The sequence below is a fragment of the Bos mutus genome, chromosome 5 (assembly GCF_027580195.1).
Source record: "Bos mutus isolate GX-2022 chromosome 5, NWIPB_WYAK_1.1, whole genome shotgun sequence".
Taxonomy (NCBI): domain Eukaryota; kingdom Metazoa; phylum Chordata; class Mammalia; order Artiodactyla; family Bovidae; genus Bos; species Bos mutus.
In genome coordinates this window covers 49,219,035-49,243,332 of record NC_091621.1, presented here as the reverse complement: position 1 = coordinate 49,243,332, position 24,298 = coordinate 49,219,035, and the positions used below count along the sequence as shown (strand labels likewise).

Here is a 24,298-nt window from a genome sequence, read left to right as displayed (position 1 = left end):
TCTCCTGCATTGGCAGGAGGTTCTTTACCACTAGCGCCACCTGAGAAGCCCCAAACCTCCCCTAGTTTCTTCAAATATGAATTTTAAAAATCTCTTATCTAATTAACCCACATATAAGTAGAAACCAAAGATAATTTTATCATTAATTTTTCCAAAAAGTTAAAAGAGATAAAGACAAGTCTTCACATATAGTACCATATTTGAAAAACTATGGTTGAGATTTAAATGGTAAGCAAAACTATGAAATGCAAGTGTGTCTCTTAAATGCCGAAAAACTACACTATGTGTGGCTTAAATAAATGTTTATCCTGACATTACCTGACTCTGAGAAATAAAGTAGAACAATACTTTTTTTCGATGATTAGATATATAAATGTTCAGCCTGAAAAATTCATCAATAGAAAATGCATCTGTGTATGGATGTTTGCCTTTTAAACTAATGTGACTTGATAAAAAACTGGAATACAGAAGACCCCTGAAGAATATAAAACTGAAATAGAAGATGTCTTCTAACACAATACTTTAATGTATCACTAATTTTCTTTTCAAAAATGAAAGGAAACTGATAATGAAAGCTACCTTCACTAGAGATAGGGGGAATCTGTGTATGCAGGCGTGTATGCATATGTGTGTTATTGTCAAACAGCAATTTTCAAGAGCCCTCAGCTAGCCTCTGAATATGGTTGTAATTTAGCACCTGACCACCCTGAATTAAATGCTGAACTCTATATGGAAATACTACTTTGTACTGTTTCATGTTTCCTGAAAAGACTGCAAGTGTCTTCAGGTTAAGAACTCGGTCTTCTATTTTTTTTGTATCCTCCACAAAAGTATTGAATTTAAAGAAATAAACTCAGCCAGTGTTCCATCAACCAGTCCAACTAACCATCCAATCTTTGAAATAAGTTATTCTCATTCTCTGAGCTACAAAACCCAAACCAAATGCTATCATTATTATTTTGTGGAACATCTTGACCCTATAGTAATCTGCATTTGTAAGATATGGTTTCAAGTATGATGATGATGGTGATGATGACTTTTCTATGGTCACTCCCTAAAGGTTTTAAAGCCTCAGACATATTTGTAAATTTAATGAAGGTGGTAAGGCAGTAACTGAAAGCAGGGAGTCCATCATCCTTGAATCTCTTGTAAGTTGTTCACAGCATGTGGAGAGACCTCTTAGGAAGGAGAGTTGGAATAATCACATAGTTATCTGGGAGCTCAGCCACATTAACTCATATTGACCTATAAGTATTACTGGAAAAATTCTTGTCTTACCCAAATCTAAATCAATTCCTTTTCATGTGACAGGTATTTACTAAAACTGCCTTTGCTGTGTTCTATCTGGTTCTAGACAATTTCTGTCCCTACAATCTGAATTTTTATTTACAAGCTTATGAGCAACTCATGACTGTAATATCTTATTATTGAACCCCACATCTGGACTGACAGTGTCACCTGATTCCAACTTTGACTCTAGCTTCCTAATAAAAAACTCAGACTCCTTTTGTCCTTGTCTGGGACTTATAGGTGGGTCTGCTTCAGGTAGTGGTCCTTAATCTTTTTGAGGGGTTTCCTGAAAATATATGAAAACTGTGAACTCATCTCCTCTAAAAAAGATATATATGTTCACAAACACACAGAGATTTGCATACAATTCCAAGAGGTTCATGATCCTTTAGAGGCTCCTTATACGGAACATCTACTGGTAGTAACCTACAGTGTGAAAGAAAAAAACCAAACCCTACAAAAACAATGCACATCTGTATAATCTAGGATTGGTTTTTATATCTATCAATGAATAACTTCCTTTCGACTTACAGATATAAGGGAGAAAGAGATAAACTCAGCTATGCAGAACCAAATTAATGAACTTATATGGATCTGACCTACAAGTTTTTAAACAGCCAGAAAAGGTCAAAGACCTCCTCTGTTTTAGTCACTATAAACAGATACAATTAACCTTTGCTGGAGTTTGATAAAAGCTAGTTCTTGTCTTTATGACTTCCAAGATTTTCCTCCTAAAAAAGTCACCAACGTGATATATGTATGTTGTAGAAATGTTGGAAAGTGAGGAAAAGCATAAATAAGAATTTTTAAAATCCCTCACGATCCCAGCAATAAAGACACCCAACTGTCAATATTTTAATGTACTAATTTTCAGTCTTTTTTATTTATATTTGTTAGAGTTTCACAACCTCCTTCCTTCAAATTCTCCTACACTTTTATATAAGAACCTGTTGTGCATTCAAAGACTTAGTTCAACCTTCAGGCATATACAAAACTTCCAGGTGGCCTAGGACTTGTCCCAGGCTGCACACTTTTGAGCTCTGAGTGCAAAGTCACCTCCCAGTTATCTTTATCTAAACAAAGCATGGTCTCTAGCAGAAGGTTAGGCATCCATAAGAGACTGCTATTGTGTCTTCTGTTTATCAGCTCTGCATCAATGTTTGTCACTGTGATGATAATTACAGTTCTGAGATCCTGAGTTCAACTCTTGTGTCCACTGCCATCTTCCAGTTTTGTGAACCAGATAAATTACTTAGTTCATCTGTACTTAAATATTCTCGTCTGTAAATGAGCACCTGGAAGGTGTGTAGAGCAGACTCGCCAGGAAGCACTCGGCGGATGCTCGCTGTCATTGCTGTCATTCATGCACTGTTGCTGTCTCCATTCCTCTGTGATGTGTTCTGTGCTGTGTTAGTCCTGCTCTCACTTTTGATCAAAGAGGTAAAGACTCCCCTTTTTAAACATGATCACGGCCCCCAAAGTAACAGTAATTATTTAATATCATAACATATTCAGCGTTCACACTTCCTAATTGTCTTCTAAACGTCTTTTGTTGTTTGACTCTAGAGCAAAATAAGGTCTGTATATTGCAACTGATTAACATGGATTCTCTTATGAGCAGACATCCTTTTTTTGCCTTTATTCCCAAACAAAAATGTAAAATTGTTGGGTAGCAAAAACAACCCTCCTCAAATGAAGCAGAAGTTCAAAATGCTGTCCTGGAGGAGTAGGTGAAAATGTCAAGTCATTGCCTTTGCCGAGGAGATAAGCACTCGGTGTACACCTTTCTCTGAGTGATAAAGACGGAAAGGAGGAAGTGTGCTTCCCAGTAAACTTTTTTATTAGCCACAGAGAACTGCATTACAAACATGATGCTCATGAAACAAAGTGCTCCACAGTAAGCAGGAATTGAGGAAATAGAAAATGAATTGCAAATCTGGAAACCATTCCTTTATTTCAGTGAAAGAGAAGATTCTAAATGGTCAAAACAGTCTACTTTTAAAGTTCTGCAAATGGGGGTTGGATTGATGAACCCTGCTGCTGCTGCTAAGTTGCTTCAGTCGTGTCCGACTCTGTGCGACCCCATAGACGGCAGCCCACCAGGCTCCCCCATCCCTGGGATTCTCCAGGCAAGAATAGTGGAGTGGGCTGCCTAGGATTTTTAACCCTAAAGCTCGAACCTATTAAGGCTTTTCCATTTTCAAACTTTTCTCACTCCATTGTAGTCTGTCTTTGGTAAAAGAAAAAAAAAAGTCACTTTAGGTGACAGGAAATTAATCCAAGAGTTCCACTTTCATTGTTAAGACTATCTCTTCCAGATTCCACCTTAAACAAAGCTCCCTTTTCATTTTAAAACAGAAAGAAACTCCAGTGTTGAACACAACACACACGAAATAATTATCATGTAATAGAAGCAAGATAAGCACACAGTAATACAGTGCAGGGGTTAAGAACCTGGACTACAAAGACAGAACACTGCCCTCTGTTTCTTTGCCTGTAAAATGGGGACAATAAATAGGAATTGCTTCATAGAAGAGCTGCTGCTGGTGTCACTTATATGAGATCATGAGAAGCACCCAGCACTGGCTAACACTCAGTAAAGACTGGCTGTTATTATGATGAGAAAGACTCAGGAAAGGATCTTTTGTCATGACTGGTTTTATCACAGAAGGTGTTTACTTCATGGTAACATTGTGAGTCAGTTACCACAGAAGGCAGCAAGCTCCCTGCACAGACATTGTTAAAAGAACCCAGGTCAAAGAAGTATTCTATACAGGCAGTGTTAAACTGTTTCCCTCTCTGGGGTTCCAAACATTTGAAAATAGTACAAGAAGAGGCTCTGTGTGTAATAAGTTCTATGTAAGACAATACTGTGGTAAGTGAACTAAACAGCGATTAACTTGAAATTGGACTCTGATCCCAAAGGGAACCAGCCAGAGTAGTCCAGTCCTAACTGGCCCTGAGGAGGAAAAACAAGCTTGCATCTATCTCAACTATGATCTGGCTAGATATGATCTAAGCTTTGAACAGTGCCTTTCAGGTGGATAATACACATTAGACAACACTAAGGAGGGAGCTTTGAGCTGGGGTGTGAGGAACCGACACAGGGAAATGAAGACCTAACATATGTCACACAAGTTTCCTTTTCTGTTAGGTTTCTCTCAAATAATTGCAATAATGTATTAAGTTAATCAGTTAACAAAAAGGGGTGGCAGTTGCTATTCACAGTATCAAAGCATTCATTTTCAATGATTTGTTGCAGAATTCCTCTTAAATAAAGTTCCCTCCCTCATAATGCAAAAACCCAGAGCCCTTCCCAAGGCCCTCTCCATTACTCCTCAAATCCCTGATGAAAGGGGGGAGAAAGAGATCTTCAATGAAAATTTCCTTATTAATACCTTAATCTCGTTTCTTTAAATGCTTTCCAGTTTTAAAGGACTTTTAGATCCATGCTTGTAGCTTAGTTAAGCTCTGTACAAGATAGTATAAATACTACATTTGAGAGGTGAGGAAAAGCTACCTATGGTAGTTAGGCACGTGTGAGACTTGAACTCTAGATGTTTTCAACCAAGTCCTACAGTCTGGAGCCAGAAGCATGTAACCCTGTGCTCACACTCACTAGTTTTGTGCTGCTGCCTTTCTTGCCTTTGGTGAGCTGGTTCCGTGCATCTTCCTCTCTCCTCCCCAGTTAATCCTGATTGGTGTTTCACCTCACATAATTACTACATAGGAAGGACTTGAGGGAACCAACATTCACCCAACCAGCATTTATTGAATGCCAGCTAGAAGCCAGACCTTTGAAGAGTTTTAAGCAGAGAGAAACTTAGTCTTCCTTGTCACTTAAAAAGACTACAGTGAGATTAATCACTGTATCAATTTGAACCAATGATTTAAAAATAATATTTGCATGTTAGCTGAACTGGGGTCCCTACCTAGCTGTGCTCTGTCCCTGTTTGTAAATCTGGAAATAAACTTCAAGTGGCTTCAATAAGAAAGTTAAGGCCTAGAAAATGTCTCTGCATAGCCTTGATAAGGTTTCCAATTGTGCCTTGGTAAAACCTAATTTCTCCTTATTCAACATTAAGTCATTGTACAATCTTGCACCTGCTAGGTTGAGGGCAAGAAGATGAGTTACACGCAGTAGTTCTTAAACTAAAAGAGGTCAAGGCCTAGAAAAACAAGACTAATGCCCACTCTGAGCTCTCCAAAGCCCTCCCCCTCCTCTGAATGGTCAATCCTCAGTTCCCTGGGCCAGAAGGGGAACCCACCTCCCCGAACCCGTCTGCAGGCACACTAGTCTTTTTCTTTCATTTCTGAGGACTCTCCTCACTACCCCCCTCTCTGTTCTTCCCGTAAGTCCCAGTTCCCTCCGCCTTAAAAATGCTCCCGGTCTACTTAGCTCCTCCTCCTCCTTCAGCCTCAGCTCTTGGCCTGCTGCTTTTTCTGACTTGCAGATCTGGTCAAATCTCCCCATAAAACCCTCTATCACCTGAGACCTTGTCACATTTGTCATTTTACACTTTCTTGGGTGATTGCTTAATATTTGTCTGCTCTCAGGTGCCTACGCTCCGGGCAGGGCAGGGGCTGGTTTGAGATGCCAGGGTCTGGCACTCAGGAGGCCCTCCAGGAATGAAAACTGAACTGTCAGATGGGGCTGGACCTAGGCGGCCCGGGCCCTGTGGAGGTGACAGGATGGAGCTGGGTGAGGGTCTCCCCTGAGCGTCCTTACCAACCTCCTTAACATTAAGGTAGGTCTCCTGGCTCCTATCCTGGCGCTTGTGTGAAAACACAAAAATCGTTTGTCCCAAGTCCCGGAGAGACTGAGCGCCCCTAGATAGGAGACATTCCATTCTATTTGGTGATGGCGGCCCCAACACCTGGCCATGTCTGTTACTTAGCAAGAGATACACTCAGAAGATATTAGCAGTAGCCAGCATTGATGAGTGCATTCTGGAGGGCAGGATAAAATGGGAGCCTTTATCCAGGGCTTCTAACAAACGTCTAAGCTTGAGTTGACTCTTTAAAGAATACAAGCGACGCCTACCCCCAACCAAAGATTAAAAAATAAAAAGGAAATGTGCTTTCTCCCTTCCCCTGGAAAACAAAAACAATAAAACGTCTTCATCAACGTCTTCTTCACCTTTCCAGGCCTCCCTCGTCCGCCCCGCACTTGACGGGCGCTCTCTGGACGTCTACGCAGTCACTACAGAGGCTGCCAGCGCAACGGGGCCTCCAGGCGTTTTCTGACCAGGAGAGATTTTGCCGAGGAGGAATGTGGCTAGGCCCTGCTCGTGCAGAGGCTATTTAAGGTCCTCGCAGGTAATATTACGGGACTTATAAACACGGGGGGAGACGTCTTTGCTTCTTTCCATTCGCTGGCACCTACCTAGCAGCCCGGTTCTCCCGCGCTGGGGCGGAGCACCAGCCCGACCGCCCCGCCGAAATCCAGCCGCCTGAAGGCTGAGGCCCCGCCCCCGCTGCCCCGCCCCCGCTGCAACGGTTCCGGGCGCGCAGGCGCGCAGGGCGGTGCGCCGAGGGGGGCGGGGCGTGCGTGGCCCCTTAAATATGGCGAAGGGGGCGGTGCGAAGTTGCCGCGGCGCTGCTGCCCAGTCGGCGCCGGTTTCTGCAACTGTCTCCTCGTGGCGCGAGCCTGTAGCCTCGCCTTCTCCGGCAGCGAAGGCGGCAGCAGGAGGGAGCGGAGGCGAGCTCCATGGAGAGCGGCGGACGCCCGAGCAGAGGCGGCGCTTCCACCCCGGCACCCGGGCTCCAGTGACCGACGCTCGCGCTCTGCCCCGCGTCGGAGCGGTCGTCTGCTCCGGGACTGACCCGGCCTCGCTGCCCTTCCCCGCGCCGCCTCCTCGCTTCCCTGCGCCCCGATTCGCCCTCGACCCCACTGCCCGGCGGGGTGGCGGCGGCCGGGGCAGCAGCGGCAGCAAGAACCCGCCTCTATGATGAAGTTCAAGCCCAACCAGACGCGGACGTATGACCGCGAGGGCTTCAAGAAGCGGGCGGCGTGCCTGTGCTTCCGGAGCGAGCAGGAGGACGAGGTGAGGGCGGCCGGCGCGCTTGGTCCCCTCCGCTAGGGCGCCGGGGCGGGGTTGGTGTGGGAGTCCGGGCTGGCCGGGATGGGAGGTCTCTGCCCTTGCCCTTCCCTGTCTCCATCCCCTTCCCAGCAGACCCTCTGTCTAGCCTCCGGGCTGGAAGGGATTAGCCCCCTCCCTCCTTTCCTCCCGCCCTCCCTCTCTCCTTCCTTCCTTTCTCTGGGTTGATTGTGGAAACAAAGGGGCTCGCCCAGCCCTGCGCTCTCCCGTTGGGTCGTGGTTAGGACGGGAGGCTGAGACGCCTCCTGGCCCCCTGGAGGGTCCCGGGCCATCTTGGTCCCGCCTAGCGGGAGTCACCACTTTAACCTGCAAATGGAGCGTGAAACCAAATAAAACCTTGAGTGCTAACAGAGAGTAGAAATGGCGTGAATGCTGCAGCCCCAGCCCTTCTGCCTCTTATTATATTTTCCTCTCCCCTGAAATAGCAGTTTGTGGCTTCAGATGAATGTAGGCATGTTATGGAATATCCAGACAGTCCCCGTGCTTTAAAATAAAAACCCATTCGGTCTGGTTCTGTCAGTTCCACTTTTTGGTGGATCCTTTAGTTTACAAGCACTTGGCGTATTTATACTGGATTAAAAAAAAAAAAACCCTCCTCTTTTAAAGTTTTTTGACTATAGAATGATGGGTAGTGAAAAACGTGGAATCACCAGAAGGGAGAAGGGGGACTAGAGGTGGGCAAAGTTGCCATTTTCCGACGGTAGTCTCTACCTCTGCATATTATCAGAGCTTCTTTGCTATGTTTTTCTTGACATCTGGCGAGAAGCAGTCTTTCTTGTTCTAAGAGGAAGCAGCAGTCTTCTTTTAATTCACTCATCAGCATTGGGTTGATAGTAAGGCCGTTGAGGTTTTTCTGGAGAACAATTTATACTTACTTCTGTTTCGCTTATTTAATTTAAAAATGGTTCACTAGTTTTATTTTGCGTGGAGCAATAGTAGTAGTCGATTGGTAGCTGATGAAAATCTTGTAGCATTGCCACTTCTAAATGGTTAGACAGGAAAAGCATTGAATTCTGCTTCCATATCCAATTATGTCCAATAAAATATTAAGCTAAAGCTGGAGGTGGGAATTTAATGGCTTCCTTATTGCTAGTCCTTGTAGTTAGGATGAGTATGACATAGTGTACTCTCAGCGGCTTATATTGTCATGCTAACAAAAATCAAAGTACCTCAGAATGGTGCTCTTCAAACTCTTTATTTTTTGAAAAGAAACCTAGCCTTTTAGTGCTGATCCCTTGCTCAGTTGGGGGTCTCTATTGGAATTTAAACTTAAATTCCAAAGGAGTTTTCTAGAGAAGTTGATGTTTTGGGGCTGGGCCTGTTTAGGAGAGCCAGAAAGTAGAGAATGGCTTTTAGCATTTACAAAGTCAAAGGGCTTTTTAAGTGCATTCTGTTAAAAAGATTAGAAGGTCCTTGAGGGAAGGACCACGTTAGCACAAAGCAAACTTTAAATATAAAATAATACACTTACCAGAAGTTATCAAGATAGGTCAAGAATCTTATCTGATTGACTCACTATTGTGTAATTATTTTCTTAGTTGAGTGCTTACTAGGTGCTCGGCACTGCCTGAAGACTTTTAAGTTTGTTACATTTACTCCTCTTACTGCAGGCGTATAGGTGAGGAGACAGTTGCAGAGCAGAAGTACTTTGCCCAAATGAGGTAATTAGGAAATGGTAGAGTCGGAATTCAGCATCTGGTCCCTGCTGATGCTGGGCTCTGGGCACAAGGCTAGGCCCAGAGCAGTTGGGTGCACAAGATTTGCTGAATGAGTGAGATCGTCCAAGGCTGAGTTTGGAAGACTTTTCAAAGTAGTGACTTTGAAGTCTTGCCATAATGTGAACGTGGAATTCAGGCTTTGTAAAAAACGAAGGTTCCCAGGGGAAAATATGGGAAATGGAAGGAAATTGAAACGGTCTGTATTGTGTGAATAATGGTAAAGCAAGAGTCTGAGGAGAGCATCAGATGTTGATCGTAGCAGATAAATGAGTTGGTTTTCTGCTTTGAAATTGTTTCTACAGTAATAACGGAGAAGGCAATGGCACTCCACTCCAGTACTCTTGCCTGGAAAATCCCATGGATGGAGGAGCCTGGAAGGCTGCAGTCCATGGGGTCGCTGAGGGTCAGAAACGACTGAGCGACTTCACTTTCACTTTTCACTTTCATGCATTGGAGAAGGAGATGGCAACCCACTCCAGTGTTCTTGCCTGGAGAATCCCAGGGACGGGGGAGCCTGGTGGCCTGCCGTCTATGGGGTCGCACAGAGTCGGACACGACTGAAATGACTTAGCATTAGCAGCTACTGTAATAAATGCTAGATTCCTAGCCTCTAGTGGAATCAAGAGACCAGTGCCATTATAAAATAAAGAGCAAGATTTGAAGAATTTATTAGATAAGCTTATTACGTAAAACTTTGTAAATCTGATAACCTGGAGGTTGCGAAACCAAGTCAATCAGTTTGTTAGAGAATATGCTCTGAGGGAAGGCTCTGGAATTCTTTAAATAATTCACAGCCAACTTTAACGTCTGGTTTAGATCTTCAGGATCTTCGTTTCTGTAGTTGTGTTTATAGAGTGTAAAGTGAAATAAAATAGTAGTTGCTTTTTGACCCTCAAGCTGTGCAGTGTTCCAGTCTGGCTCTCTACTTAAGGGGTTCTAAGTAGACTTTAGAATAGGTTTTTGTAGGACGGAAGGGTGTTCTCACAGCAGTTTTTATTCTTTGGGGTGTGGTTTTATGTATTTTCCCATTGCATCTCTTTCTTCCCTGAGTTAGATAATAAACATTAGCATCTGTAAAGGAAGAAATTAGGCAATGGAAGTAACTTGTCTCAAGGTCACAGAAGCTGGCAGATCATTTTGAGCCCAGGCCCTTTATTTCTAAATCTCTTGTTCATTTGATCCTCTCCAACTAGTTATTTCTATGGGGAACCACCCTAACTTTTGACAGCTCGGCTTCCAGTCAAGACAACAAATAAGTATTCCATAGAGGAGCTGGGATCTCTGCCTTTGCAGTGAAAGTGGGCAGTACATTCACAAAAGGGAACCTGAAATGGATTCCATTGAATGTATTTGCATATATGATGGTTGGAACCAGGCTGCAAGATGAAAAGTGTCGGCTCCTAAGGAACATGCTCCGTATAGCAGGAGGTTAGACAGATGACTGATATAAAAAGAAAAAAAGGTCGTATCCGACACTTTGCAACCCCCCATGGACTGTAGCCCTCCAGGCTCCACAAAAAATTCTCCAGGCAAGAGTACTGGAGTGGGATGCTGCTATTCCCTTTTCCAGGGGATCTTCCAGACCCAGGGATCGAACCCGGGTCTCCTGCATTGCACACAGACTCGTTACCCTCTGACCCATCAGGGAGGCCCATAAAATGTAATAAAGTGCTGGTGAAGTACTGTCGGGCTTCCCATCTGGTCCTAGCGGTAAAGAACCCACCTGCCAGTGCAGGAGACAAAAGAGACATGGATTAGATCCCTGGGTCAGGAATATCCACTGGAGTAGGAAAGGGCAAAATTAGTATTCTAGTATTCTTGTATTACTAGTACTCTAGTATTCCTGCCTGGAGAATCCCATGAACAGAAGAGCCAAGAGCACTACAGTCCACAGGGTCGCAAAGAGTCAGACATGACTGAGCAACTTAGCATGCAGGCAAAAGTACCATGAGGTGCTCCAGAGTTAAGATCCAGTATGAGTCATTCGGAGTTGGATTTCAGTGAGTGGGTAAGGAAGGACCAAACATCATAAACAGAGCAAGACTTGGGGCTGTGGTCTAATTGAACTGTAGCTTAGGAGAGCAGAGAAAAAATAGTGGCTGAAAAACGAAGAGCACCTTCAGTGTAAGATTAAGGAGTTGCTTGCTGTATTTCAGTTTTAGATGTATTCAAGTTTGGGGATGATCTGGCAGCAAAATAGGATAGCATTCTAAAGAGAGAAACAGAAATGACTTGATCCTGGGTGGAATCCAGGCACAGTTGCAAGTGAGAAACATACAGTCTTAAGAACTTGCATTTGGACTTTTTGTTGTAATTGGCTTGTGAGCTCGCTGAGCCAGTGGTCTTGAAACCTGTGGAACTCTAAACCAGAGCTCTAATAAACAAAAACTAAGCCTTCCCTGTAGCTCAGATGGTAAAGAATCTGTCTGCAATACAGGAGACCCAGGTTCCATCCTCGAGTCAGGAAGATCCCCTGGAGAAGAGAGTGGTAAATGACTCGAGTATTCTTCCTTGGAGAATCCCATGGACAGAGGAGCCTGACAGGCTGTAGTCCACGGGGTTGCAAAGAGTTGGATATGACTGAGCAACTAACACTACTACTAAGAAATATTACGGTTTCTCTCTACTAGTACTTTAACCCCTAGAATCAGTAAGCCTTTTCAGACATGTATGAAGAGCGTTGAGTCCCTAAAGGTTCTTACTTCAAATAGAAACCACTTTCATCAGAATTAACTATCCAAAGGTGGCCTTTTCTAACTGCAGGGAGATGTCACCAGCCTCCTTCATCTGTGCCTGCAGCTTTCCTAAACCTAGAGAAGGGCTGCTTAGCCTACCCAATCAGCCACTTCTTCAAGGGAAGGCCCTCATGTACGATTTGCATCCGTTTTTATTCTTACGGATTTTGGTATATCACCAAGACTTTCTCCAGTTTTGTGCAAGTTTATCCCATCACTTCAGAACATTAACATGCTGGGAGAAAAAAGTCATGGTCAACTCAGCTTACCATGATCTACCAATCCATATAATCTGGGTTAAATATGTTTTCACAGAATGTGTCTTTATTTCTGATCTGATAGCACTCTGCCTCTGTAACCCAAAAAGTAGTACTAGTTTGCTGAGTAATAGAACTTGGTAGTGGCTAGTGGATATATTAACTATTATTGTAACTTACTACCTTTTAAAATGTATGTGTGCGTAGTGGGTGTTTCTAATATACTGCTGCCCTAATTTTGGCCAAATGCCTATGAAACTGTTAAGTACAATAGAGAGAGTTTTAACCATTCATGTTGTTCTTGTTTGTGATAATGTGGGAGAGAAAGACCAACAACCCCAAAACAGCTTCTAAATCTATAGATACAATTTGCAAAATAAAATTCTTTATTCTTATATTTAGGGATCACTTAAGGGGTTCTCTGAATAACTTTGTTTTTTCTGAGAAAGATGTAGTAATTTATAGTGACTACTTGTTCACTTCCCTGGTGGCTCAGATGGTAAAGAATCCGCCTTCAATGTGGGAGACTTGAGTTCCATCCCTGCTTTGGGAAGATCCCCTGGAAAAGGGAACAGCTGCCACTCTAGTATTCTAGTCTGGAGAATTCCATGGACAGAGAAGCCTGGTATGCTAGAGTCCATGGATTGCAAAGAGTTGGACAGGACTGAGCAGCTTTCACTTTCTCTTGTTCCTGGAGGCAGGCTGTGACCAAGAGCTACTGTAAGGGTAAAAGCTGAACCACGAAGGGCAATTTGGGGCCCCTTGGTGTAGGGAACCAACAGTCCCATGTACCTCCCGCCTCTGAGGGCATGGCTGTATTATGTAGACATCGAACAGCATATCCTAGTTTACACGCTTTTACACATCCCTCAGTGAGGAGGACTTGGGTGATATAGAGTAATATTATAGAATATTATTGGAATATTATTCCAAATCACAAACAGACCTTTGTCCAGCAAGATTCAGGACTGGTTCCAAGTTGACTATCACTATACTGTTGCTACTAAAAGTGAGAAATACCTCTATTCCAAATCTTGAAACATTGGGTATCTAAGAAAAACACATATGAAAAACAACTTCTCAACAATGCCAAGTGAATAGTGTTTTATTCTGATAATTGACCAATACATGAAAAGAGGGATAAGCTCTGATAGTGTAGTAGGAGGAATCCTGATATGAAGGTGGCCAGGTCGAATTGGGGAAGAAGTGTCTTCACTTTTTACCACTCTAATGCCATTGGCGTTGGGGTTTGAATGTGATTCAAGTCTAATTCTGCAACTTGGTGGGTTGACTAGCCTCCTTTTTATAAATCTTTCCTTTGGTCTCAGCTCTGGCTTATCTGGAAAGTTAAGTGTCTACTTTCGTCTTTGTCATCTTGTCGGACGCACAAAATCTAATAGGTCTAGAAAAGTAGTTGAAAGAGAATTTAAAACCTATGAATGACCATGTATGGACCTGTCAGCTGTTAGTGTATCCTCTTATTGAAAGAGTTTTTGTAACCTATCTTTTGTTACTACAGTAGTACCATTTATTTTAAAGCTTTGGTCATTTCTTTCATAAATAACAGTACTATTGGGGTTGGAAGGAAAGCTATGACAAACCTAGACAGCATATTAAAAAGCAGAGGCATCATTTTGCCGACAAAGGTCCATATAGTTAAAGCTATGCTTTTTCCAGTAGTCATGTACAAATGTGAAATTTGGACCATAAAGAAGGCTGAGTACCGAAGAATTGATGCTTTCGAACTGTGGGTCTGGAGAACATACTGGAGAGTCTCTTAGACTGCAGGGAGATCAAACCAGTCAATCCTAAAGGAAATCAACCCTGAATATTCATTGGAAAAACTGATGCTGAAGCTCCAATACTTTGTCCACCTAATGTGAAGAGCTGACTCATTGGAAAAGACCCTGATGCTGGGAAAGATTGAAGGCAGGAGGAGAAGGGGGCAACAGAGGATGAGATGGTTAGATAGTATCATTGACTCAATGGACCTGACTTTGAGCAAACTGGGAGATAGTGGAGGACGGAGGAGCCTCGTGTTCTGCAGTCCCTGGGGTTGCAAAGAGTCAGTCATGATTTAGCAACTGAACAACAACAAATACTGGCCAAAAGTATTTTGTTTGGATTTTTACGTACCATCTTATGGAAAAATCTGAATGAACTTTTTTCCCAACCTAATACATAAATATATTCATTCGCATATATATATATTTAGTGGCAGATATCAATAGACTTACCTCATAGCAGCTGCACACCTTTTGTCTTGCACAACTTCCAGCAGATTTCACCACTTTCTCTCAGATTTTGCATCATAGACATCTAAGAGCCAACCTAGGATTGTGAAGCCAGTAAAATTATGGATGCTTTTTAGTTGTCTGAGAGTAGAAAGAAGTCTGTAAAGGTTAATGCAGCTATAGAATTTAAAAATTGTGATAAGCATTATTTTGAGACAAAAGTGTGGATAGTCTGAGAACCCTTTTCCAGAAGTTTTTGTTTTTAGTAAGACCTTTCTTAGAGCATTAGTTTGTACCTAAAGCTGCATTGTAGATCTAGCACACGGGGGATGTTATAGAATGTGAAGATGGCTTTGCAGGAATTGAGAGGGAGATACTGAGTAATAATGCTCTGTGGTGTGGGTTTAGAGTCTTCCAGTCTATAGTAGGGGTTTTAACTGTCCTTGTCTCTGCTTATACTGTTCAGATTTCTTTTCTTAATCCCACGCACCCCCTTCCCCTACCACACAGCCTTGACCTCATCTGCACTCCCAGGTACTCAAGATGAGTAGGCAAGTACTTAATAACATACCAGTTTCCAAATCTGTACCATCACCAAAGGCTCATTATCAGATCTCTTAAGCTAGTTGTTTAGATACTGATCATCTAAACATTTGGATGCTATACCTTAGGTATTACTCATTTAAAATTGATCATTTTAGGAAAGATACATTTGGAGTTAATGGCTTGATAAAATTTAATCACTTTGGAATGTCAGGGGACTCTTGCAGCACAATTTCTTGGTTTCTCAGCTAAATCATTTGGAAGAGAAGTTCAGTCATATGACAGTGATATCCTGTAGATAAAGATTTGGTTTTAAATTGGAAGCTTAAGTGTTAGTTCAAAAACAGACACAGACTGTACTAATGGTTTTTCAACATTATTAACCTTATGTAATTTAGCTCTTAAAGACCGTTGTGGTCAAATAGGAACATATTAGTCATTGACCTAGATACATGACACTGAATTTCATTTTTTTTCAGAACTCAAATGTTATGAATATTGATGGTTTTGAAACTCCCTGTTTAGTCATTGAAGATGTACTTTTCTGGTGGCTAGTTCCCTGCACCACCCTGTTCCATTATGAAGGTGATCAAGGAGGTTGCTTTTAGAGCATAAAATTAGGCAGTAAGAATTTTATCCAGATACTAGAAACCAGTTTATCCCTAACTCATGCCTAGGAACCAGGAAAAGAAGCTTCCAGCTCTGTGGTCAGAACTGGTGGTTACCATTTACTTTTTCCATGATACAGGATATAACACTTTTGTACCTTAAACATTTTTTGTTTTAACTTAAAAACATATTCATTTGCCAGTCTTGATACAGGGTCAAAGCCTTTGAATACTATAGACAATTGGCAAGTATACTTTTTGAATAAAATCCAAAGGCAAAATCTGATTTGCAGTTCACTTTGTATAAAGTAGGATTTTGACTTTCTCGATTTTTAAAATTTCCTTCTTCCAGTCTTTTTTTTTAAAGTAATCTTAGCCATACTTAATTTGATAGCAACTTTCAACAACCCATCTTTAATGGATTTTTGCAGAGCCTTTTTGATAACTACTTCCTGCCCTCGTTTTATCATTAACGTTCAGTGATTACAAAAACAAGTGCAACTGGCAAAATCTGGGGAACAAGCTTGTCTTGACAGATGAATCCAACTCAGTTGGTGGGAAAGCAGAAGATCCAACTGTGATGGCCAGCAGTACTCACTGCAGTGAGTACAGGGAGGCCAAGTGTGCTTGGCCTACTCAGGTAGGCTAGGGTCTGAGGTATGTTATACTCCTTAACACTCAACAGCCTTGCAAGGATAGTTACTTCTTTTTGCAGGGGAAGACATAACTAAGAAAGCTTAAATTTAAGGCTGTCTTACATTTCACTTTACCAGAATTTCTATATTTGGACTTGGTGGTGCCCTCAGTGTCAGCCATTAGTATTTTGGGTGCTCAGTCATGTCTGATTTCTTTGTGACTCCATGGACTGTAGCCCACCAGGCTCCTCTGGCCATAGGATTTTCCCAACAAGAATACTGGAGTGGGTTGCCATTTCCTCCTCCAGGGTATCTTCCTGACCCAGAGAGCGAACCTGCGTCTCCTGCATTGGCAGGTGGATTCTTTACCAGTGAGCCATCTGGGAAACCCCATTAGTACTTTAGCTAAGGCTTTGTCAATTGTTAATTTACAGTGCTTTCTCTGGACTTGCCTCTTTTCTGCCTGTTATATACTTGGAGGAGTGTTGTAGTAAAGTCCTGTCCAGATCAGAATTGAGAGAAACCGTGCTCAGGTCCCTTGAGTGTTAGTTGATCCACCACTATGGGGTGATGCTATGTCTATAGCCAAGGCGTGCTGCCACTTTTCAGATTGAGGGGAGTTATGCACTTGAAGTTATTCCCTCATCTCCCAACCCAATTTTCTTGAGGTTTGGGGGAAAGGTGGGACTTGTAAACTGGTGTCAGCCTGGAAGTTTCCATTTGGGAGATTGGGTTCTGGAGCTTACTCTTGTAGGTCAACCCTGGGCTGGCTATAAATTCCCGAGGGCCAGCCCTTTATCTGGCAGTAGGGACAAAGCTGGGCAGACAGTTGGCACAGTGTCAGAAAACCAGAATCTGCACTGAGGATCAAGCTTTGCTCTCAGCTGATTAATTTCTGGAGAGAACTGTTTGCGTTTGCTTGAAGGCAATATACTAAGTAATTTTGCAGACATTTCTGTTCAAGTTGGTCAAGACGCCTGCACTTTCATAAACATCATTTGGTTATTTATCATAGTCTTTCCCCACCCCCATCCTCTCAACTTGGGTGAATTCCAACCTAACCTAGTGCACAAATTTTCACTTATAGGATGGATGTTTACTTCTTGTTTCAGATACTGTTAAAAAGTGAACTGGCAGGATACTACTCTGTATTAATACAGTATATGGGGTTTTTCGTTTGTTTTATAACTGTGTGCACATTTCAGGCTTAATGCTGTTCTTGACCTGGATTTGCAGGGTTTCCTATAAAGGCCAAACAGTATTTTAGGCTTTGTGAGCCATACGGTTTCTGTTGAAATTGCCCAACTCTGCTGCTGTAGCATGAACAAATAAATGTGAATGTCTGTAGTACTTCTGGGGATGGGGTTTACAGTTATGGTCGGGCTTGCAGGTCCTGTTGGTGAGCAGCAGTCGGTATCCAGACCAGTGGATTGTCCCAGGAGGAGGAATGGAGCCTGAGGAAGAGCCTGATGGCGCTGCTGTGAGGGAGGTTTACGAAGAGGTAAGACGGAGGGAGGGTCGTGCATCCTGGGTAAGGTTCACAAACGAGGCAGTCTGCTAAGTACACCGAGGAAGAGGCATGAGGACAGGCAGGTCACACAGTGCTGTTTGGTTGTCTAATTCAACATTTTAAAGCGTGTGACTACAGCTAGCACTTTGGTAAGCAGATTATTTTTTTCTACCTGGTAAAATAGTTAAAAATCAATGTGGAAATCCCTCAGAGCTGAATAACACACAGTTATATAACAGTTAGTCTCATCAGTGATCAATATATAACGTGGTGGCCTTGCCCCAAAGCAAGGTTAGTGTTAACTGAGCAAAAATGCACAGAGAAAAAAATTCATCATGTGCTACAATTCATTTTCAGACATACATATAGGAAGCCGGTTGCTCTTATTTTACTGGCTTTGTTTTAAAGCTCAGTAAAATGAGGGCACACACATGCACAGACGCACACTTGGCCTGCTTGTCTTCTCACAGCTGGGAGGAGATGGAACTTGCTTTTACTCAGGAGCAAAACAGCATAGATCAAGTGCCATAAAAACTTCTTGAACAGCAGTTAGGGCATAATGAGAAGTGAGTGATAAGGTTCTCACTGGGTGTTGGTGTGTAATTGAAAAGGTTTTCTAGAGACGAGTCTTAAGGGAGAAGCATTCTCAGAGAAAGCACGTGCCAGCCTGTTTTCATTCTGGGTTTGTGGCGCACACTGAAGTTGCAGTCTGTCACAGCACCAGGTAAAAGGAACAGGACTGTGCAGTGGAAGGGTAACACAGAGAAAACAACTTGCATATAAATTTTGTTATATAAAAATTTTATATTTCGTCTTTTTTTAATAGGCTGGAGTAAAAGGAAAATTGGGCAGACTCCTGGGCATATTTGAGGTGAGTTACAAAAGTAATCCTCATTTTGCTGATAGAATTAATGACTTCTTCCTTCCTAACAGGCCAGGTAATCTGGCAGCAGCCTGAAGTAGATATTCCTCTGAAGCTACCAGTAGGCAAGGAAATCATAAGGATGTAGGAGGGAGGGAAGTGGAAGCTGCTTGACTTTCATATACCATTACTACAATATTCTCAGGATCACCTAAGGGCTTAGGTCTCTCATGGATACTGCCTGGAAATGAACCCTTTGCCTTCAGCATGTAACACTGGATGATATGCATAACAACTTTATCCTAAAAGGGCACTGTGAGGATGCAAAACTCAGATGCACAGACTAGACACTAGAAGCACAGAATTAGAATTCTCTGCTATAGTTTGTTACTGCTGGAGGCAGAATGGAATTTGTGCAGAGGAAATTTGAAAGTGACAGGTATTCCATGGAAGGTGGGGAGAAGTGAGGTCAGGTCATGAGACCCAAGCTATTCTCAAATATATTTTCATATGAGATTCAGACCTAGATACATGGTATATCAGACACATTGTGATTTTTTTTTTCAAGATACCCTGTAAGCCTGCTGATAGGACTATAAATATACAGTCCTTAAAGATTTTATCTTTTAGCCTTTTTCAGAAATCAGAAAAAATTCTGATTATACAGCACCTGGTAGAATTGATGACTCCCAGAATACAGTACCTGTAAAGAGTAAAGTTCATAATTTTCCAGAATTCACCACTTGCTTTACCCAGTTAAATAGCACCATCTCCTGGTTAAACTGAAAAACATTGTGAGTTTTCTGTAACTGAGTAACCATGGTACACATAATAGTACATATGTGAATATGCTGACAAGATTTGTAAAGAAAACTTCTCATGTTTGTGTAACATGGGAAGGCAACAGTAATAAGTGCTTTACAAATACTATTTAAATTTCCTAGAATCTGAACAGAAAATGGTAATCAGTGTACCTTTCCCTTTAGAAAAATATAAGGGAAAATTAGAATGTTCCTGCCTAGTCACCATGGTGATTTTGATTAATTTGTGAACATAGCAAAGAAGTGTATTGATTTTCCAGGCATAGAGTTAAGATGACAGATCCTTAAGCATAATGTTTTAAGTGAGAGAGGCCTCTATTTTATTCCTGTTCTCTTTCATTCCCAAAGACATAAGATACTGAATGAGTGAATTACTTGGGAGATCTGTGGTAAAAAAATTAGGGCAGTTGTCTGACGTCTTAGACTATAGCAAACAAGGTTACCTTTAATCAAGGTGAAGGTGAGCCCCTTCCTTTAAGGCCAGCTTGTGTTTGATTTTGAACCCAGACACAAGGCTAGGTGGCAGTTTTAATAGGAGTAAAAACTGAGTTGGCGCATATAGGACATGGCATTCTAGAAATGGACTATCCTTGTACTGTTCTCAACTTCCGCTGTGCATAGTTCACCAGGAAGCTTTTACGTACTCAGGCCTCCTCTCAGACTAACTGAATCAGTGTCTCTTAAAAAAAAAAAAAGAAACCAACTGCATCCTGGGTGATGAAATAAATGGTCAAGGTTGAGGGGCCCTGGTCTAGGTTAGTAAGTCTGTTCATGTTTCGTCTTCCATAAATTCACGCTGCTGCTGAGGGTTCTATGACTGAGTACACTTGCCTGTGTTGGCAAGTAAACTACGCTGATGTACGCCGCACTGAATTCTTCACTCGAAACATGTACATGACTAGCTCTTGTAGATTAAAATGCTTTTCTTTTTATATTCAAGCAGAACCAAGACCGAAAGCACAGAACATACGTTTATGTTCTTACTGTCACTGAAATATTAGAAGACTGGGAAGATTCTGTTAATATAGGTAAATTCCCTTTCCTTTTGCTATCTGAATTCTTTAAATTCATACTATATATATATATTCAGTTTGCATCTTATTTTTTGGCTGCTTTTTAGAGAAGATCAATATATATCTCCCAATTTGAGTTATCTTAAAATTGTAAGTTAACTTCATTTATTTTTATTTCATTTGGTATTTTTTAGGAAGGAAGAGAGAGTGGTTCAAAGTAGAAGATGCCATCAAAGTTCTCCAGTGCCATAAGCCTGTACATGCAGAGTATCTGGAAAAACTAAAGCTGGGTTGTTCTCCCACCAATGGAAACTCTACAGTCCCTTCCCTTGCAGACAGTAACACCTTGTTTGTAACTGCTGCACAGACCTCTGGGCTGCCGTCTAGTGTAAGATAGAGAGAATTGCAAAGACCTCTTCCACCCTGTGCAGTCTTGTGGGCAGAGGCTTCTTTATTATCCTTGACAAACATCTGAATGACGCTTGCAAACTGTCTGAATTTGCCATGCAGGATTTTCAAACAATTTGCATGTTTTTCAGATGCTTTCAAATCTTCTTTAAAAAAAAAAGATAGTGTAAAATATTTTAATAAGCCAAAGCCATGTGGAATTTTTTTTAGATGCCTTAACTGTACCCCCCTTACTCCAGTCCACCCACCCACCGTGTTATTTTGGTTGGCATTTCACAGCATTTTGTTTTTCCGTGTTTGTCCATTTGCTATCAGTCTGTGGGTTTTGGCACATCAACTTATTTGTGGGTATGTTTTCCCCCTCAAATTGTTTTGTCATTTACAAAGCACACACACACACACAAAATCATCTTCACATACTCAACAAATCCTTCTGTTTGGGGAATTTATGACAATAATTCTTGATATTAAAGCAGTCCATGAACCCAAAAACATGTTTCATAGGATCACAATTTTAATTCATAGATCCCAGATTTGGACTGTTTTTTCTATATGACCCTATTTTCAGGAATTTGTCAACTTGTCTCAATTTTCACAAGTGGTATTACATCACCTGATATGGCCAATTCCCGTAAAGGGACTCAACAGTCACTTTAAGACAAAGTTGAACTCTATAGAGCTAGTGATTGTTAGGCAGGTACTATAAGCAAATTGCATGTAGTAGATAACATCTTATCATGAAAACTGTACTCCTAGAATTTGAGTTAACATGCTCCATGGCCAGTTCCCTTTATCCATAATCTCTCTTCGCACAGAATACATGAGAACTATACGTCCCTCAGTGTAAACTAATTTTAAAAACATTCGGTTTTCTAATTTAGTGACGTCAGTTAAACTTGCTGGTAAAGGCCAGTCGATGCTGACTGATCACAGTTGAGAAATTTGTTAAGCTGTTACAGACCTTTGTTAAGGCAACATCTCATCTTTTATAGCTGGTCAGTAGGTATTATGTAACTAAATACTGGGGCTCTGGAACATATCTGGACTAAGAATTTGTCTTACACTTGTCTTTATATTCACTTAAATCCAAGAATCCCACCTAACAGAAACACATGAATACCTTGTCTGTACTTTGCTGACCAAGCGAGAAATGAGGTGGGGTAAAGTGAAAGATGATTCCATATGTAGCCATTAGCTTTTTGTAAACATCATAACTGGTGAATATAAAGTAGAAAGTAAACATAGTTACACATTTGTTCTCTAAATTGTCAACCTTAAAAACATCATTGCTGCTAAAAATAGAATACTGTTACACTTAAGGAAAATTGGTGCCACTGTTTTGAAAATGAGATCTTGTGCCGTAAATGCAGCTGAACTAAATATAAATATTAGTTCACAAATGAATGCTGTCAAAGGAATGAGTAAAGTAAAAAAACTTAACCAATGACATTTCATCCTAAATTATGTAATGTGATCAAACATGATCATCCAGAATTTTTATATTTTTCTTTGTACAGAGGTTATGTATTCTGGGTGTTTTTTTTTTTTTAAAGGAAACATTTTAAATCCCACAGATTGACACTTTGTAGTTTTTTCTCAGTAATCTCTGAAGTTTCTTTAAATTATATACTTAACGCAGCAGAGAGAACTGGATTGTTTTTGTATATAAGACTTGTGTCCACCTGAAATGTCAGAAGTACTGGGGGAGGGGGGCTGGGTATCTTGTATATGATATTATTAGAGGTAATAATGCATGAACTTATTTTATAAACTCTTGGACTATGTATTTGACATGTAAAATATGTACAGTATTAATGTCAGCCATTTCTTAAAAGTGAGCCTATAAATATTGTTGTATAATTTTCTTTGGTCAGAAACATTTGGAGTAAGTAGTACCACTGGGTCAGGATTTTCTTCAGTGCTGTTTAGCAGAGCACCTGTCTTTAGTCTGTGCAACTAGGAAAAATTTGTATAATGCATCAAAATACTTCAGTTGTCACACTTTAAATTTCACACTTCACTATTCTTTTGGAACCCAGCCTAGCAAAATTTCCTACAGGAAAGGCCCTAAGGAGACTTATTTCTGTTAAGAGAAAAAGCCGACTTTTGCAGACTCAAGAGCTGACCCTACTGTAGATAACCAATAGTGTCTACTAGCTCAACTCTCCAGAGTTTACAGTGTTGGGACTGTCACCTGTGCTTTCTGTGGGGTAGCAAGATAAATTTGGGCAGCTAAAATTTTCAGTTCACTGTGCCTCCTAATTAAAAAAGTTTATAAAGTAACTTGTAGACACAAAGTAGCAACTGGCTTGCATGTTTGTTGCTGGGTTGTTGGTGTTTTTGTTTTTTTTTTTTGTAAACTGGTGAAATTTTTCAACCAGGCATACGCCATTCAATTTTCTGTCAATCACACAGAACTGAAGGGGAAATGATTGTTGTATACACTTTGCTTTGCATGGTCTCATTTGAGATAATTGATGTAAGAATCTTGACTTTTTTTATATTTGGAAACATCAAATAAAAAATGGAAATGAGTTTTTTTTTAACACAGCTTAGCACTGTCAAAGTGAAAACTTGTCTGGTGTTCCACAGTAACAGCTTTACTTACTATCTTCCCATTGATGGCCATATAATTTTCTGCTAGTCGTTTACTTATACACTTCCTTTTTATGATTCTTAATAGTGGAATTAACTAACGTAAAAGGGCTCACCAGTAAGGTGTTGCCATTACTCTCCCACTCTATGTTTTCCATCTTGTACAGGACATCAGTCATGCCACTGTGGTTCTCTTATTTATTGCTATTCTCCTTTCCTAATGGAGTTAGTGTTAAATTGTTAATTTTCAAGGGGGTTGGCTTATCCTGAGTACTTTGGTGTAATATGTTGCAGATACTTTCTACACTATGGTCACGGTAATTAATTATTACAGCTGTTTCAAAAAGGTGACTGGTGAGGCCATTTTATTTACCCAAAATAATTGTTTACATAAGATCAACTTTAGAATCCTCACATAAAAGTTCTACTCAGATCTCATTTGGTTTTGATTAAGATTGTTAAGTTGGAAGAAAAGAGAAAGCTTGGCATTTTCTAACGTCTTCACATTGGAATACAAGAATTTTCTACAGATCTCTTACACAGAACTAGTTAAACACTAGTTGAATTTATTAAAGTATGATTTGTGACAGATATGTTACAGCTGGAATGTTGTAGCTGATGGTCCTCAAATGAAGTTTCCATCCAGTACAGTACCTTGTTTCATAAATTCTTAATGCAACATTCACTGTTAGCTGCACAGTGGTCAGCATTTGCTTTATGCCCAGCGTTAGTGCCACAGCATAGAAAAGTTTCTACCCTCAAGGAGCTTATGTTCTAGTAAGGCACAGAGATGAGTTATTTATACATCAGAAAATGTCCTTGAAGATGTAAGCTCTATTTTTTAAGACATGTACCATTTTCAAAAACAAAAATCTTTTATTTGAAAATGTGATTCCCAATCAAATACTTTCATACATTTTATATGGAACTGTAGGACAAAACTCAGGTTGAAAAGTGATCTCATCCCT

At 41.1% G+C, this 24,298-nt stretch overlaps 1 protein-coding gene across 2 annotated transcripts; it reads left to right on the top strand.

Moving 5' to 3' along the window:
- The first annotated feature begins 7,204 nt into the window (after window positions 1-7,204).
- On the top strand, window positions 7,205-21,656 carry NUDT4 (nudix hydrolase 4). Of its 2 annotated transcripts, none has more exons than XM_005889070.3 (5): window positions 7,205-7,337; window positions 17,512-17,622; window positions 18,458-18,502; window positions 20,258-20,342; window positions 20,522-21,656. In XM_005889070.3, exons 1-5 carry the CDS (start codon window positions 7,239-7,241, stop codon window positions 20,722-20,724), a joined length of 543 nt encoding a protein of 180 aa, XP_005889132.2. In that variant the 5' UTR covers window positions 7,205-7,238; the 3' UTR covers window positions 20,725-21,656. The 2 variants fall into 2 exon arrangements, with proteins under 2 accessions (XP_005889132.2, XP_005889131.2); XM_005889069.3 differs by having other exon boundaries at window positions 20,255-20,342.
- Window positions 21,657-24,298: the final 2,642 nt, after the last annotated feature.

What these genes read in the sequence shown, in the direction of transcription:
- NUDT4 (XM_005889069.3), top strand. Translation starts at nt 7,239, where the DNA reads ATGATGAAGTTCAAGCCCAACCAGACGCGGACGTATGACCGCGAGGGC. An exon ending in GGAGCGAGCAGGAGGACGAG is followed by an intron (nt 7,338 to 17,511) that starts GTGAGGGCGGCC and finishes TCGGGCTTGCAG; the next exon opens with GTCCTGTTGGTGAGCAGCAG. An exon ending in GACTCCTGGGCATATTTGAG is followed by an intron (nt 18,503 to 20,254) that starts GTGAGTTACAAA and finishes TTTATATTCAAG; the next exon opens with CAGAACCAAGACCGAAAGCA.